This window comes from Chrysochloris asiatica, unplaced genomic scaffold (genome assembly GCF_000296735.1).
Source record: "Chrysochloris asiatica unplaced genomic scaffold, ChrAsi1.0 scaffold00057, whole genome shotgun sequence".
NCBI lineage: Eukaryota > Metazoa > Chordata > Mammalia > Afrosoricida > Chrysochloridae > Chrysochloris > Chrysochloris asiatica.
This window is the reverse complement of record NW_006408575.1, coordinates 17,591,077-17,604,070: the sequence shown is the minus strand read 5'-3', so window position 1 is coordinate 17,604,070 and position 12,994 is coordinate 17,591,077. Positions and strand designations below refer to the sequence as shown.

Here is a 12,994-nt window from a genome sequence, read left to right as displayed (position 1 = left end):
GACGACAAATTGTGCTTTTTCCGTCATCCCAAGAATTCCTGATCGCATGGGTGGGGAGAAGAGTAGTAAAAGAGAAATCATCTCAACTTTATACACCAGCTCTTTCTCCAACCGCAACTAGCCCGCTCTGTAAACATAGAAGACTACAAGTTCCGACATGCTCCGAGCGCAGCGGACGGAAAGTCAGCCACTTCCTGTCCACGCAGCACTTCTGCCGCCGCGTCTCGACGTGTCACTGGCGGCGCCGCGGCTGTGGCAAGAGAAAGATACAACTGGGGGAGTTTGAGAAGGCGGGGAGCGACCCTGGCCTGGACCTGCCCCGGCACGGACGTGCTCCGGGGTCCGTGGGGAGCAGGAGAGGGAGGCGGCGGCCAGGCCCGCTCCGGGCACGATGTTGAACATGTGGAAGGTTCGGGAGCTGGTGGACAAAGCGTGAGTATCGGGGGGCAGTTGTGGCCGAGGCCCACGCTGGGAAGGGGAGACGGGAGGGAAACTGGCCCTGCGTGAGGGACCGCTGGCGTCACGCCCCCCAATTTGGGCAGCCCCATCATGGCGGCGGCGGACTCCCTCCCCGGCCCCGGGCCTCGTCCCGATCTGTGTGGCTGGGTAGGGACCCTCCCTCCTTTCAAAACGTCCCATTAGCCCCCTTCTGTTCTACCCAGGCCTCCTTGCTCTTGCTCCCACCTGCTTTCCCTTGCCCTTCCCTGGAGCGCTGGCGGGTTGTTCAGAGCTTGGGTCACTGCCCGCCCGGGGCCTCTCTGCCCCCAGGCTGTGAGCTTTGCCTCCTGGGCAGCTAGGAAATCTTGGGGTTTGGGGAGACTCGATCTCTACTCCTCAGGGTGTGCTGTGGAATCTTTAGGCCTGGTCGGAGTATATTATTTACCTGGCTGCATTTCTTTTCATTCCTACTGAACCTGAAATTTGTTGGAGTGGGAGGTAGGTGTAACAAGTGGCCATTGTGGTCAAGCTGAAGTTACTCGAGAGGCGACTCATCCTTTGCCTTTCTACCACTAATGAAAGTAGATCACCTATAACTTATTCTGATTCTTTTCCTGCTTTCTTTCCACTTTTGGTGAGGCATTTTTGTTCCATTTCTGGGCCACTTAACCATTTGGTTTAATTCCAGATTTATATTCTGTTATTCTGTTGATCTTTTTTTTTTTTTTTTACTTCTCTGACAGGTAAAATGACTACTATGTAGTTGATTTCCGTAAAAAACGTAAATGCTGACTTTGGTGTCTTAGTGCACTAGGAAATTTTTAACACTTAGATTGGGTTGGTGAGATAGAACAGTGACTAAGTCAGATAGTCTAGGTCAGCAGGAAATAAAGTTTAAGAATTTAGCTAGTCTCCTTCCTTTTGGGTTTGTGACTGATTATGAAATAAGGATGGTGAGAAAAACAGTTCTTGTGTGCCACCCACCCAGCCTAAAATCCGGAAGTATAGGTGGAAAACTTGAACTTTTCGTTACAACAAAACACAGAATCATTCACTCAAGCCCTGTGAACAATTCAGTAATGCATCACATAAAAACTGAAATTTGACTTTATTGTCAAATTGTTTGTGCTACCAAGGATGCCATATAGTTGCTACAGGTTTCAGAACCTGCATAACTGGGTTGATGCTTCATGTTGTTATGTGCCGTGGAGTCGGTTCCGACTCATAGCGACCCTGTACAGGGTTTCCGAGGCTATAAATCTTTACAGGAGCAGAATGCCTCATCTTTCTCCTGCGGAACAGCTGGTAGTTTCGAACTGCTGACCGTCAGATTAGCAGCCTGATTTCGTAACCACTACGCTACCAGAGCTCCTTAACCCTGGGCAAATTATGGAGTTCACCTCACAGTGTCCCAGTTTCCTTAGGTGCAGGATAATGAAAAATACCTACCTTAGATTATTGTTGCAAGGCTTAGATTGCCTATGTTGTTGTTGTTAAGTGCTGTTGAGTCGGTTCCAAGTCAGTGACCCTGTCTAGGGTTTCTGAGGAGCAGCTGGTGGGTTTGAGTTGCCAGCCTTGTGGTTTGCAGTCCAGTGCTGATCCTACAGTGGTACTGTATGGTTATTTTTGATAATCATAGCAGATAGTCTGGTAATGAGAGTTGGATAAACTTTCGTAATAGATATTGTTTGAAAAGTAATTTACTTTAATAGCTATTAAGACCTCACATATTTACTCTGAACTTATTTTACTGTTTATTTACCGTTTGCTTTTGCTTACCAAAGATAAAATAATGACGATTTCCAGATCCAGATTCATTGGTTGTTTTTAAATAAATTGTATAAAGACTAGGAGAGCAGCTGACGTTTTTTAAAGACTAAAACTAACTCTTTTGTTCTAAAAGACAGATGATAGCAGAACAGAAGGGAAAAACAAGACACTAAGAAACACCTTGTTATCTTAAAGGCCTAAATTTAAAAGATCCAGAAATTTGAAGAGGTTATACATTTCTTGGAGTTAATGCTCCAGACCGCAAAGCTGTTTGAACTGCAAGGTCAGCGGTTCAGGCTCACCAACTGCTTCTCAGAAACCCTATACAGGGTCGCTATGGGTCGGAATCGACTCTACAGCACTTAACAACAACATATATTTCTTAAGGAGCTCTGGTAATGTAGTGGTTACAAGTCGGGCTGCTAACTTCAAGGTCGGCAGTTGGAAAAACTACCAGCCGTTTCGCAGGAGAAAGATGAGGCTACTGGTAAAGATTTATAGCCTTGGAAACCCTGTGCAAGGTCACTATGAGTCGGAACTGACTCCATGGTACTTAACAACAACAACATACATTTCTTAGGAGACAGAAATCAAAGCAATATTCTTGCTGTTCTTCCATATTTGTCTTGTTACCTTAATATTTTTCAATTTTAAGCACTTCATATTATATTTGTCACATGAGTAGTTACCAAGTCATTTAGTGAATGAGAGTCCTGTTGTGGCTCTGTGGGTTAATACGCTGGACTGCAAGTCAGTTTGAACCACAGGTCAAGCTCACCAGTCGCTCCTAGGATCACTATGGGTTAGAACTGACTCGACGGCCCTTAACAGTAACAACAATAGTTGTTGAGAAAATAATTCCTGTGGTCCTTTTTACTACCCAATTTAGAATGGAGACTTTAACCACCTTATTCAAGAACATGTTGCCACCAAGGACTTTCTAAAGCTTTTGTGGGTATCTGACACATGATATTAAGATTAGAAACATGAGTTACTGAGGAATACTCAGGCTTTAATTTTTATCTTTCACCGTCAGGAAGAGAAAAACATTCTTCCTAAAATGTAAGCATCCTACAGAACCCTGTACCTCTGTATCTAGTTAAACTGTGCACCTTAAAATGCCATAGTGGAAGTGGAGCACATCCATAGAATGGCTGCTCTATTTATCAAGGAGATAAGAAGAGGAGGGAACTTGGAAGAGAGGGAACACCAAATGGACTAAGGACTACTCTCAGGGCTTTGATTTATACAGTGAGAATTTCTGTGATAGAAAGGGCACTGGTTAGGGAGTTTGGAGACCTAAGTTCAAATTCTGACACAGCTTCAGATAGCTTTCTGTGATTTGAAGTTGAATTGCAGGAGTTTCCAGAACTTAGTTTCTTTGTCTGGAAAGTAAAAGGATTGGGCTGAAGTAAGACTTCCAGCTTTAGTTATTTGGAAAAGTGAGTGTCCATTAAGGAAAAAGAAAATTGGAGCCAGTATTTCATAATGTCAGGTACAATTTGGAAAGTCATTACCCTCCAGAGCTAATTTAAAAGAGAAGTGTTTAAAATCTGATGTGGTAATCAATAAATGTTATATTTAAATACTTTGTGCAATAAATAAGTGCAACCTATGACTCAGGAAAACTAGGACTTGTAGCAGAAATTCTAACCAGTAATTTTTTACTCCAGAAAGAAAAGTGCATTCTTTTAAAATGTGTTGCCTGGAGGAGTTATTGTTAGTTCTAAAATGGTAGTTCTCAATAATTCATATATAAATTGTGTTATAACAATTATTAAGTATGATGTGTTTAAAGCATTGGTTTTGAGACCTTGAGTTTTGTAGGGGCAGGGCAGTCATTTTCCACACAATTACTGTCCCTCTTGATGGTATTAAATTGAACTGTTTTACAAATATTGTGGAAATGAGGGAAGGCAGATAAAAACCATAGGCCAGTTGGATCTTGAGAGTATCAACTTCCTTCCATTCATAGGCCAGTGACAGAAGAGACGGGCTGTGGTGGAAAGGATAAGTGGAACCACTCCTACCAACTAGGACTATCTTGACTACTGTCATCCTATGACCTCCCTTCCTCTATTTGAGACTGAAATAAAATAGGATACTTACATATTTTGTCATTCTACAGCTGGAGTACTGGTGTGGTGCTATCGGATGTTGTTGTTGTTGTTAAGTGTCATCGAGTTGTTTATGACCCACAGAGACATCCTGTATAGGGTTTCCAAGGAGCAACTGGTGAGCTTGAACCACCAACGCTGCAGTTCAAACGACTTTGAAGTCTGATTCATTAGCCCACAGTACCACACCAGGACTCCAGCGCTATCGGATAAGCGGTGCAAACCAGCTGCTCTTTGGAAACTCTATACAGAGTCACTGTGAGTCAGAACAGACTCCACAACACTTAAAACAACAACAACATAGATGGTATAAACTGAAAGCTGCTTGAGTTTTGTTAAATTATCTCTGTTCTAAATTTGGGAAATGCAGTGGTAAGAACACAGCAGACAGACAAAAACTATTTACTATTGTTACTTTCATTGCAGAGTATAATATTAATGGTCAAACTGTTTCATCAGTGACCCTTAGTCTGTTTTTTTTTTTTTAATGAATGATTCAAACAGGGCCCTAAGGCACCTGCTGTAGATACAGTCAGTTCATGCTAAGTTCTCTTAAGGATAGCTTGCATTTTTTTCCCATAAGCTAATTTTTGTTGATGTTTATTTACATATGTTTTGTTCTTAAACGATTAGCTACCGTAATAAAGTTGTAGAAACTTATGTTCTAGTCTAGTTGACCCCACAGAAGAGTTATTTGCTTTTAAGTAGTTTATTCTGTGTTTCAACAGATAACTACATTTGTTATTTATTGGTTTAGAGCTGTATTCTCTGAATTTGAAAAGTACAATACCTGCCTTGCCACCACAAGTATGTAATAAAACCAACCACACTGGAATTTATCCATGGTTTTCGCTTTTCTTTCAGTCATCAGATACTTTCCCCATATATTTTTTTATTTTTACCTATCATACTAGTAAATCTCTGTTCAGTTTGCTTCTAACATCTTGAAAGCAAAGATGATTAAGTCAGCTTTCTAGTCTTCCCATATCAGGTTTTTTTGAAGCAATTATAGGTAACTTACTACCGAAACAATAAATTGCTTTCCTTGTCTTCTAGTAACTGGACACAAGTAGTAGATATTAAAGAATTTAATTCCAGAGAAAGATGAGTTTCATTTATCTTCTGCCAGCATTTCTGAGGGGTGATTTCCTGTAGTTTAGTCTGCTTATCGCTACTGTTGAGGTGCTTTTAAAAAGCACTTAGTGCCTCTTACGTTTTCCTGTGCCCCTTAGTGTTATTTTACGGGTAGTTTTTCATCTGTTTTCTGATTTGTCCACTAAAGTACTTGGCCTTTTTTATTTATTTAACTACTACTTAGCAGTACTCCTAGTTTTCAACAGTGTAGCTCCTCGTTTGAATCTTCTACGTTTTTTTCTATATTCGTGGATTCGTTTCCTGTTTCTAGAAACCTGCTTTTCATGCGCTGCTCTTGGCTCTTCTTTCTTGATAGTATTAGGGGATCATCTGTTCCTGCTTTTGAGGTGACTTCTTTTAAACCTAGTAAATTGGCAGAACTAACCAATCCCAGCCTTAGAGCCCTGTACACCAATCATTTGGTGGGAGTAAGAAGGCTTTGGATAGCAAAGTTGTATCAAGTAAATTCACAGTACTGTGATAGTTCATCCACAAATTGTTCCTTGACATTGGTTGCAGTCCCGACAATGTGCCAGCACTCTTATTTCCTCTCTTGGTTCTCTGTTTTCATTCTTTGGGTTACCCTGTCCCTCACTGTCTTCTTAGAACTCAGAACTAGACCCTAATTTTAGTTCACTTCTGAGCATTAGAGTAGAATCTCTTATGTAAAATGAAGGTAAGAATTAAATGCATGTAAAACGCTTATCAAGGAGTCCTGGTGTGGCGCTGGGTGGGTTAATGTGCCAGACTACAAAGCCCTTTGAACTGCAAGGTCAGTGGTTCAAGCTCACCAGCTGCTCCTCGGAAACCCTATACTAGGTCGCTATGGGTCGGAACTGACTTGATGACACGTCACAACAGCAACAAAACACTTAACAGAGTTCCTGACTTATAATAAATTCTTAAAACACAATTAATGCTGTTTTGTATAGAATAATTATAGTATCTTGAAAGATCAAAGGAATGTAGTATTTGAGAGAAATAAGAGATTAAACTAAATTGTTTACAGGTTTATAAAATTGATAACTTAATCCACGAATCATTATTTTGAGTGCACACTCATTACTGTAACTGCAGCTCAACAGACAGAAAGCTCATATAACAAGTCTGTTGTGTATACCAAATCATAATGCTTCTTCTTTAATATTGTAAAGCATATTACAGAAATATTCTTTGGAAAGACATGTTGCAGAATAAAGTGTTTGGAAAGACATATTGCAATTTCCATCTGCCAGTCCTTGTAATAATTTTGTTTAGCTTGTTTTGTATTTTCGCAAGACTTTAAAGATACTTCTAATGTAAAACATTTCTTCTAAAATGTGAAAAACTTTATTTTAGAATGTAAATTGAAGTTGACAGTTTGTCCTTAAAGAAACCTGAAAAGTATCAAAGAGAAAAATCTTCTAAAACATCTGATACCAAATTTATCGTCTCAGAAACAGACGAACAGTATATGAAAAGCTTGAAAGACTTTCCATTTACTCAGCATAGTCGCCCAAACTGGCAAGAAAGTATTTTGACTTAGCAGGAATCTGTTTAACTCAAAAGCTAAATACAGGTAAAAGAACATGACATATTCTCGTGTTGCATCCAATTTACAGCCGTTAAAAACATTTTGTTAGCCAATTATTTTAGAATGTCTTTTGATAGATGAATTTTGTTTAGCTTCTGAATTCTTAGAAGAATATTTTAAGTTCTTGTTGTTAAGTGCCGTCTCATGGTGACCCTGCATAGGGTTTCCGAGGAGTGGCTGGTGGGTTTAAACAAACTCTGGCCTTGTGGTTAACAGTCTAGGGCTTGTCCTACAGTACCACACCAGTTCTGGGTATTCAAAAATCTTTTTCTGTGATTTGCACAAGCTTACAATTATGTGATAAATGTGCATGTATGCTTTTAAAATGTTTCACACAAGAATAACCCAGATAGCCTTAAATTTTTTAGTAGAAAAAGGCGTGTTAAAAATTCATTTTGCTTTTTTTGCTATTTTCAGTGCATTTTTTTGCAAATCGTTACAGATCAATGCAAATGAAAATGCTGAGATTTTTTCCCATATTTTTCAGTTTTCATTTTTTCAAGTGATTTAAGGGTGTATGACTAAAACTGTATTTTTTAATTTGCAGTTAAAGCCATCATACTTAAGTGATGTCCTTAGTTTCATATGTTTAGCTTTTGATTACAAGTTTGTTACTAAATTGACTTGAAAGTGTGATACGTTTCTCATGAAGACAAATATAACTCTTACCCTCTCGTTTACCCTCAACAAAGCAGCAAGATGTGAAGTATGAGTATTCCTGAACACTTATTTGTGCTCATGAGGAATCTGTACCTGGACCAAGAGGCAGTTGTGTAAACAGAACAAGGGAACACTGAATGGTATAAAATTAAGAAAGGTATGCTACAGGGTGGTATTCTTTCACCATACTTATTCAACCTGTATGCTGAGAAAATAATCGAAGAAGCTGATTTATATGAAGAAAAACATGGCATCAGGATTGGAGGAAGATTCATTAACAACCTGCGATATGCAGATAATACAACCTTGCTTGCTGAAAGTGAACAGGACTTAAAATATTTCCTGATGAAGACCAAAGACCACAGCCTTCGGTATGGATTATATCTCAATATAAAGAAAACAAAAATCCTCACCACTGGACCAATAAATAACTTTCTTATCAATGGAGAAAAGATAGACGTTGTTAAAGAACTTCATTCTTGTATCAATTATCAACATTCATGGAAGTAGCAGTCAAGAAATCAAACGACATACTGCATTAGGCAAATCTGCTGCACAAGACCTTTTTAAATTGTTGAAGAGCAAAGATGTCAGCTTGAGAACTATGGTATTTTCAATAACCAAGCCATGGTATTTTCAATAACCTCATATGCATGAGAAAGCTGGACAGTGAATAGGGATGACCGTAGAAGAATTGCTACATTTGAGTTATGGTGTTGGAGGAGAATATTGAAAGTGCCATGGCCTGCCAAAAGAACCAACAGATCTGTGTTTGAAGTAGTGCAGCCAGAATGTCCCTTGGAGGCCAAGGTGGCCAAACTTTCATACATAGGACTTATTGTCAGGAGGGACTAGTCACTGGAGAAGGATATCATGTTTGGTAGGGTGGAGGGTCAGAGAAAAAGAGGAAGACCCCCTGCGAGATGGATTGGCAAAGTGGCAGCATCAATGGACTCAAGCGTGGCAACAACTGTGAGGTTGGCCCAAGATCGGGCAATATTTTGTTATGTTGTGCATAGGGTGGCTATGAGTCAGTACTGACTCTGTGGCACCTAACAACAACAAGAACAAAGCAGCAAGAGTGATTCTTCAAAAGTATTAACTCAGCTTTGTTAAGTCTCCAGTAGCTTCTCACCTTTCTGCTTACAAGCCTCTACATGATCTGACTCTGTACTGCCTCCTCTGAGCTCACCTACTACCATTTTTCCATGCTCTTGACTGTGTTCTTGGTCAACTCGCCTCCTAAACAGAATGCCTGAACACACATTGCTCTTTCCCCCCCTCTGTCCATGTGCTTGCCTGATTAATTTCCTTCACTTATGTATATGTACGTGGGTGTGTCAAAAATTGGCCTCACTCTGGCTGTACAATGTATTTTAATGAACTCTTAGAAAAGACAAATACATCATTTCTCAATATAATCTCATTGCCTTTCAATATACTTTGTCCATCTGTCAACCTTTCATATTCTCTTACTGAAAAATGTTTTAGGTTGAGCTGTAAGCTATGAATGCACTGCTATCTTCATTCACATCTCCATCAGAGGTGAATCTTGGTCTTTGAAGGATTGTTTTCAGGGGGACCAAACGGGTGAAACTCTTATGGAGCAAGATCAAGACTATAGTGTGGATGTTTTAATACCTCAAAACGAAGTTTTTGCAGAGTGTCAACTGTGTGGAAAGAGTGTGGGTTTGTGTATTGTTATGCAAGATCACAAAGTCCTTGGGTAGCAGTCCTCTGTGTTTAATTTGAAATTTAGGCTTCAGCTCTTCAGTGAGCATCTCACTCTAATGAGCACTGTTGATTGTTGAGCCTTTTTCCTGATAGTGTTCCAATATTGGTCCTTGAGAATCCTGGAAAACTATAAGCATCCATTTTCTAGCTGGTGGCTGACTTTTTAACTTTTTGTTGGTCAGCAATTGAGGGTGTTTCCAATTCCATACTGTGCTGTTTAAGAAACTTTTACCTTCCTTTGTGTATCGGTCTGAATTTTGTTTGCAGATGTTCAAATGCTTCTGTTTATGCTGAGTTGTCTCAGTACTCATCTCGCACAAACTTTTCGAAACCGAAATCTTGTGAATTATTTCATAGGCAGAGCCCTGGCTTATTTGCGGATGATTTGCAACATAGTCCACTGCCACTAATCTATTTGACAGAATCATTTCACATGCTAGCTTAATGTCATAAGCTGTGGACATGGACAGGTGTTTTAAGATAACCAGAGTACGGATAATTTTGGACTCATTCTTGTATTTGTCTGCTGTCTCGGGGATCGTAGACTCCTTGAGGGCAGGGACTTTGCCTTACTGTTGTAAAATGCTAATACAGTGTATAACACACAAGAGATACTCAGTAAATATTTTTGGGTGAACATGTTAAGTTTAGTAAGTTGGTACCTGTTACAAAAGAAATCCTCAAGTCCAGATACTTCTACAATTATTGGGTACTTAACATGAGCTGAGAACAGTGATGACAACACTGTTTATCTCCTCAGTTTACTGATGAGGAAATGGTGTTTTAAAGATCAGAAACTTGCCCAAGGTAACACATCTGGAAAATAAGAGTCAGCATTTAAATCTAGATGATATGCTTTCAGAGTGTATATGATATTTAACATTATTTTCCTAATCCTAATTTCTTGTTTATAGTCTTGTGTCATTTCATTAATAGGTGAATTACTAATGTGTATCTTACCAAGTTATAATTACTTTGAAAAAGTTTACAGTACTTAAGTTTCTAAACTAAATCCAGTTGAATGTATAATCTTTTGTTCTTGCATAGCGAAGTGGTTACGAATTGGGCTGTGAATTGCAAGGTCAGCAGTTCAAAACTGCCAGCTGTTCCGTAGGAGAAAGATGAGGCGTTTTGCTCCCATAAAGATTTGCCGCCTCGGAAACCCTGTACAGGGTTGCTATGAGTCGGAACTGACTCCCCGGCACATACCCACCACTATCACATATCTGATACACATTTGGTCTCTTGCAGTACTTTGAATACTGTGTATAAACTGGATGCCTCTCATTGACAGGGAATCAAGCAGGTGTTTTTATAGATAGGAAAAGACAATTTTAGCTGTTCTTAAGAAGGATCTTGTAAATACCCTTAAAAATGTGAAATTCATGAACTGGTTATATTAAAATAATGTATACACAGGTCATCCCCAGCTTAGGATGGGTTTCCCCTTAACGACTCTGTCATGAAGTGATTCTAAATTAAGTCAAACACTTTTTTTTTTTTTTTTTCATTATTTCATTTTATTATGAGGAATCTTTATAAATCCAATCTGATGTATCAGGATCAGTGTTGTAATGAAGATGGAGTCATAATAGCTGTCAGGCACATGCATAGTACAATTGTTGTATGTTGTTAGACTTGAACATTGCCCAACTTTGTTACACTAACATAGGATTCATTGTGGACCAGACCATAGCAGTGTTTTGAACACTGAATCATAACATTGACCATCAAGTGAACATCTGAGAATAACACCAGCAAATTACGTACTGCAACATTGTATGTAGTATATATTAGTAATAATGTTGTTGTTAAGTGCCATCGAGTTGGTTCCGACCCATAGCAACCCTGTACAGGGTTTCCGAGGGTGTAAATCTTTACAGGAGTAGAAAGCCTCATCTTTTCTCCTGCAGAACGGCTGGTAGTTTCAAACCGCTGACCTTAAGGTTCGCAGCCCAATTCGTAACCACTACGCTACCAGAGCTCCCTATTAAGATATATCAAAACAGGTAGTCACAAGTGCAGGTTATTAGTAACTCAAGTACATTTTAAGTCAGAGACTGGCTGTATACCTAATTCAAAGGGATTTCTGGGCAGCTCAATGGTTAAGTACTTGATTACTAGCTGAAAAGTAGGCGACTACCCAGAGTCACCTTGGAAAACAGGATTAGCAGTCCTTTTCTGAAAGGTCACTGCCATGATACCCCTTTGGGACATGTCTATTCTGCACACGTGGAGTCACTATGAGTTGGAATCTACTCTGTAGCAGCTGAGAGCATCAAATTCTCAATCATTGGGCCTCTAAACAAATTCCACAACTTTAATAAGTTCTACATAATCTTTTCCACCACTTGTCTGTCAGTGTGTTGTTACTGTGGTGGCTTGTGAGTTGCTGTGATTCTGAAAGCTATGCCGCTGATATTTTAAATACCAGCAGGGTCACCCACGGTGGACAGGTTTTAGATGAGCTTCCAGACGAAGATAGAGTAGGAAGAAGGAGTGACAAACTACTTCCGAATATTTTGTCACTGAAAACTTTATGAATAGCAGAGAAACACTGTCAGATATAGTGCTGGAGAATGAGCCCCTCAGGTTGAAAGGCACTCAAAATATGGCTGGGGAAGAGCTGCCTCCTCAAAGTAGAATTGAGCATGATAACATAAATGCAGTAAAGCCAGAGGGACCTTCATTTGCTGATGGGGCACAACTAAAAATGAAGAGAAACAGCTGTTGTTGTTGTGGTGGTGGTGGTGGTGAAGTGCTATAAACATCCATTAGTAATCGGAACATGGAATGTATGAAGCATGAATCTAGGAATATTAGAAAATTGTCAAAAATGAAATGGAACACATAAACATCGATATCTTCGGTATTAGTGAGCTGAAATGGACTGGTTATCTGACAACCACATGGTTTACTATGCCAGGAGTGACAAATTAAATCTGAATGGTGTTGCATTCATTGTCAAAAGAACATATCAGGACGAGTCATGAGGTACAACGCTGTCTGTGATAGGGTAATGTCCATGCACCTACAGGGACGACCAGTTATTACCACTATTATTCAAATTTACGTACCAACCACTAAAGCCAGTGAGGATGAAATAGAAGAATTCTACCAACTTCTTCAATCTGAAATTGATCAAACATAGAATTAAGATGTATTGATCATTACTGGTGATTGGAATGCAAAGGTTGGGAACAAAGAGGAAGGATCAGTAGTTGGAAAATATGGCCCTGGTGATAGAAATGATGCTGGAGATTGCATGATAGAATTCTGCTAAGTCAATGATGTGTTCATTTCAAATACCTTCTTTAGACAGCATAAGAGATGACTATACATGTGGACCTCACCAGATGGAATACACAGAAATCAAATTGACTGCCTCTGTGGAAAGCCGATGGAAAAGCTCTATATCATTAGTCTAAACAAAGCCAGGGGCAGATTGTGGAACACACCATCAATTGCTTATATGCAAATTCAAACTGAAGCTGAAGAAAATGAAAACAAGTCCACAAGAGCCAAAATATGACCTTGAATATATCCCACCTGAATTGAGAGATCATCT

At 39.5% G+C, this 12,994-nt stretch overlaps 1 protein-coding gene across 1 annotated transcript in view; it reads left to right on the top strand.

Moving 5' to 3' along the window:
• Positions 1–313: 313 nt before the first annotated feature.
• The window catches only part of CLINT1 (clathrin interactor 1), an 86,254-nt gene continuing 73,573 nt past the window's right edge, over positions 314–12,994 (top strand). Inside the window, exon 1 of the mRNA XM_006863935.1 lies at positions 314–432. Within this exon, the coding sequence (XP_006863997.1) occupies positions 392–432 (41 nt within the window). The 5' untranslated portion in view covers positions 314–391. The remainder of the gene's footprint in view (positions 433–12,994) is intronic.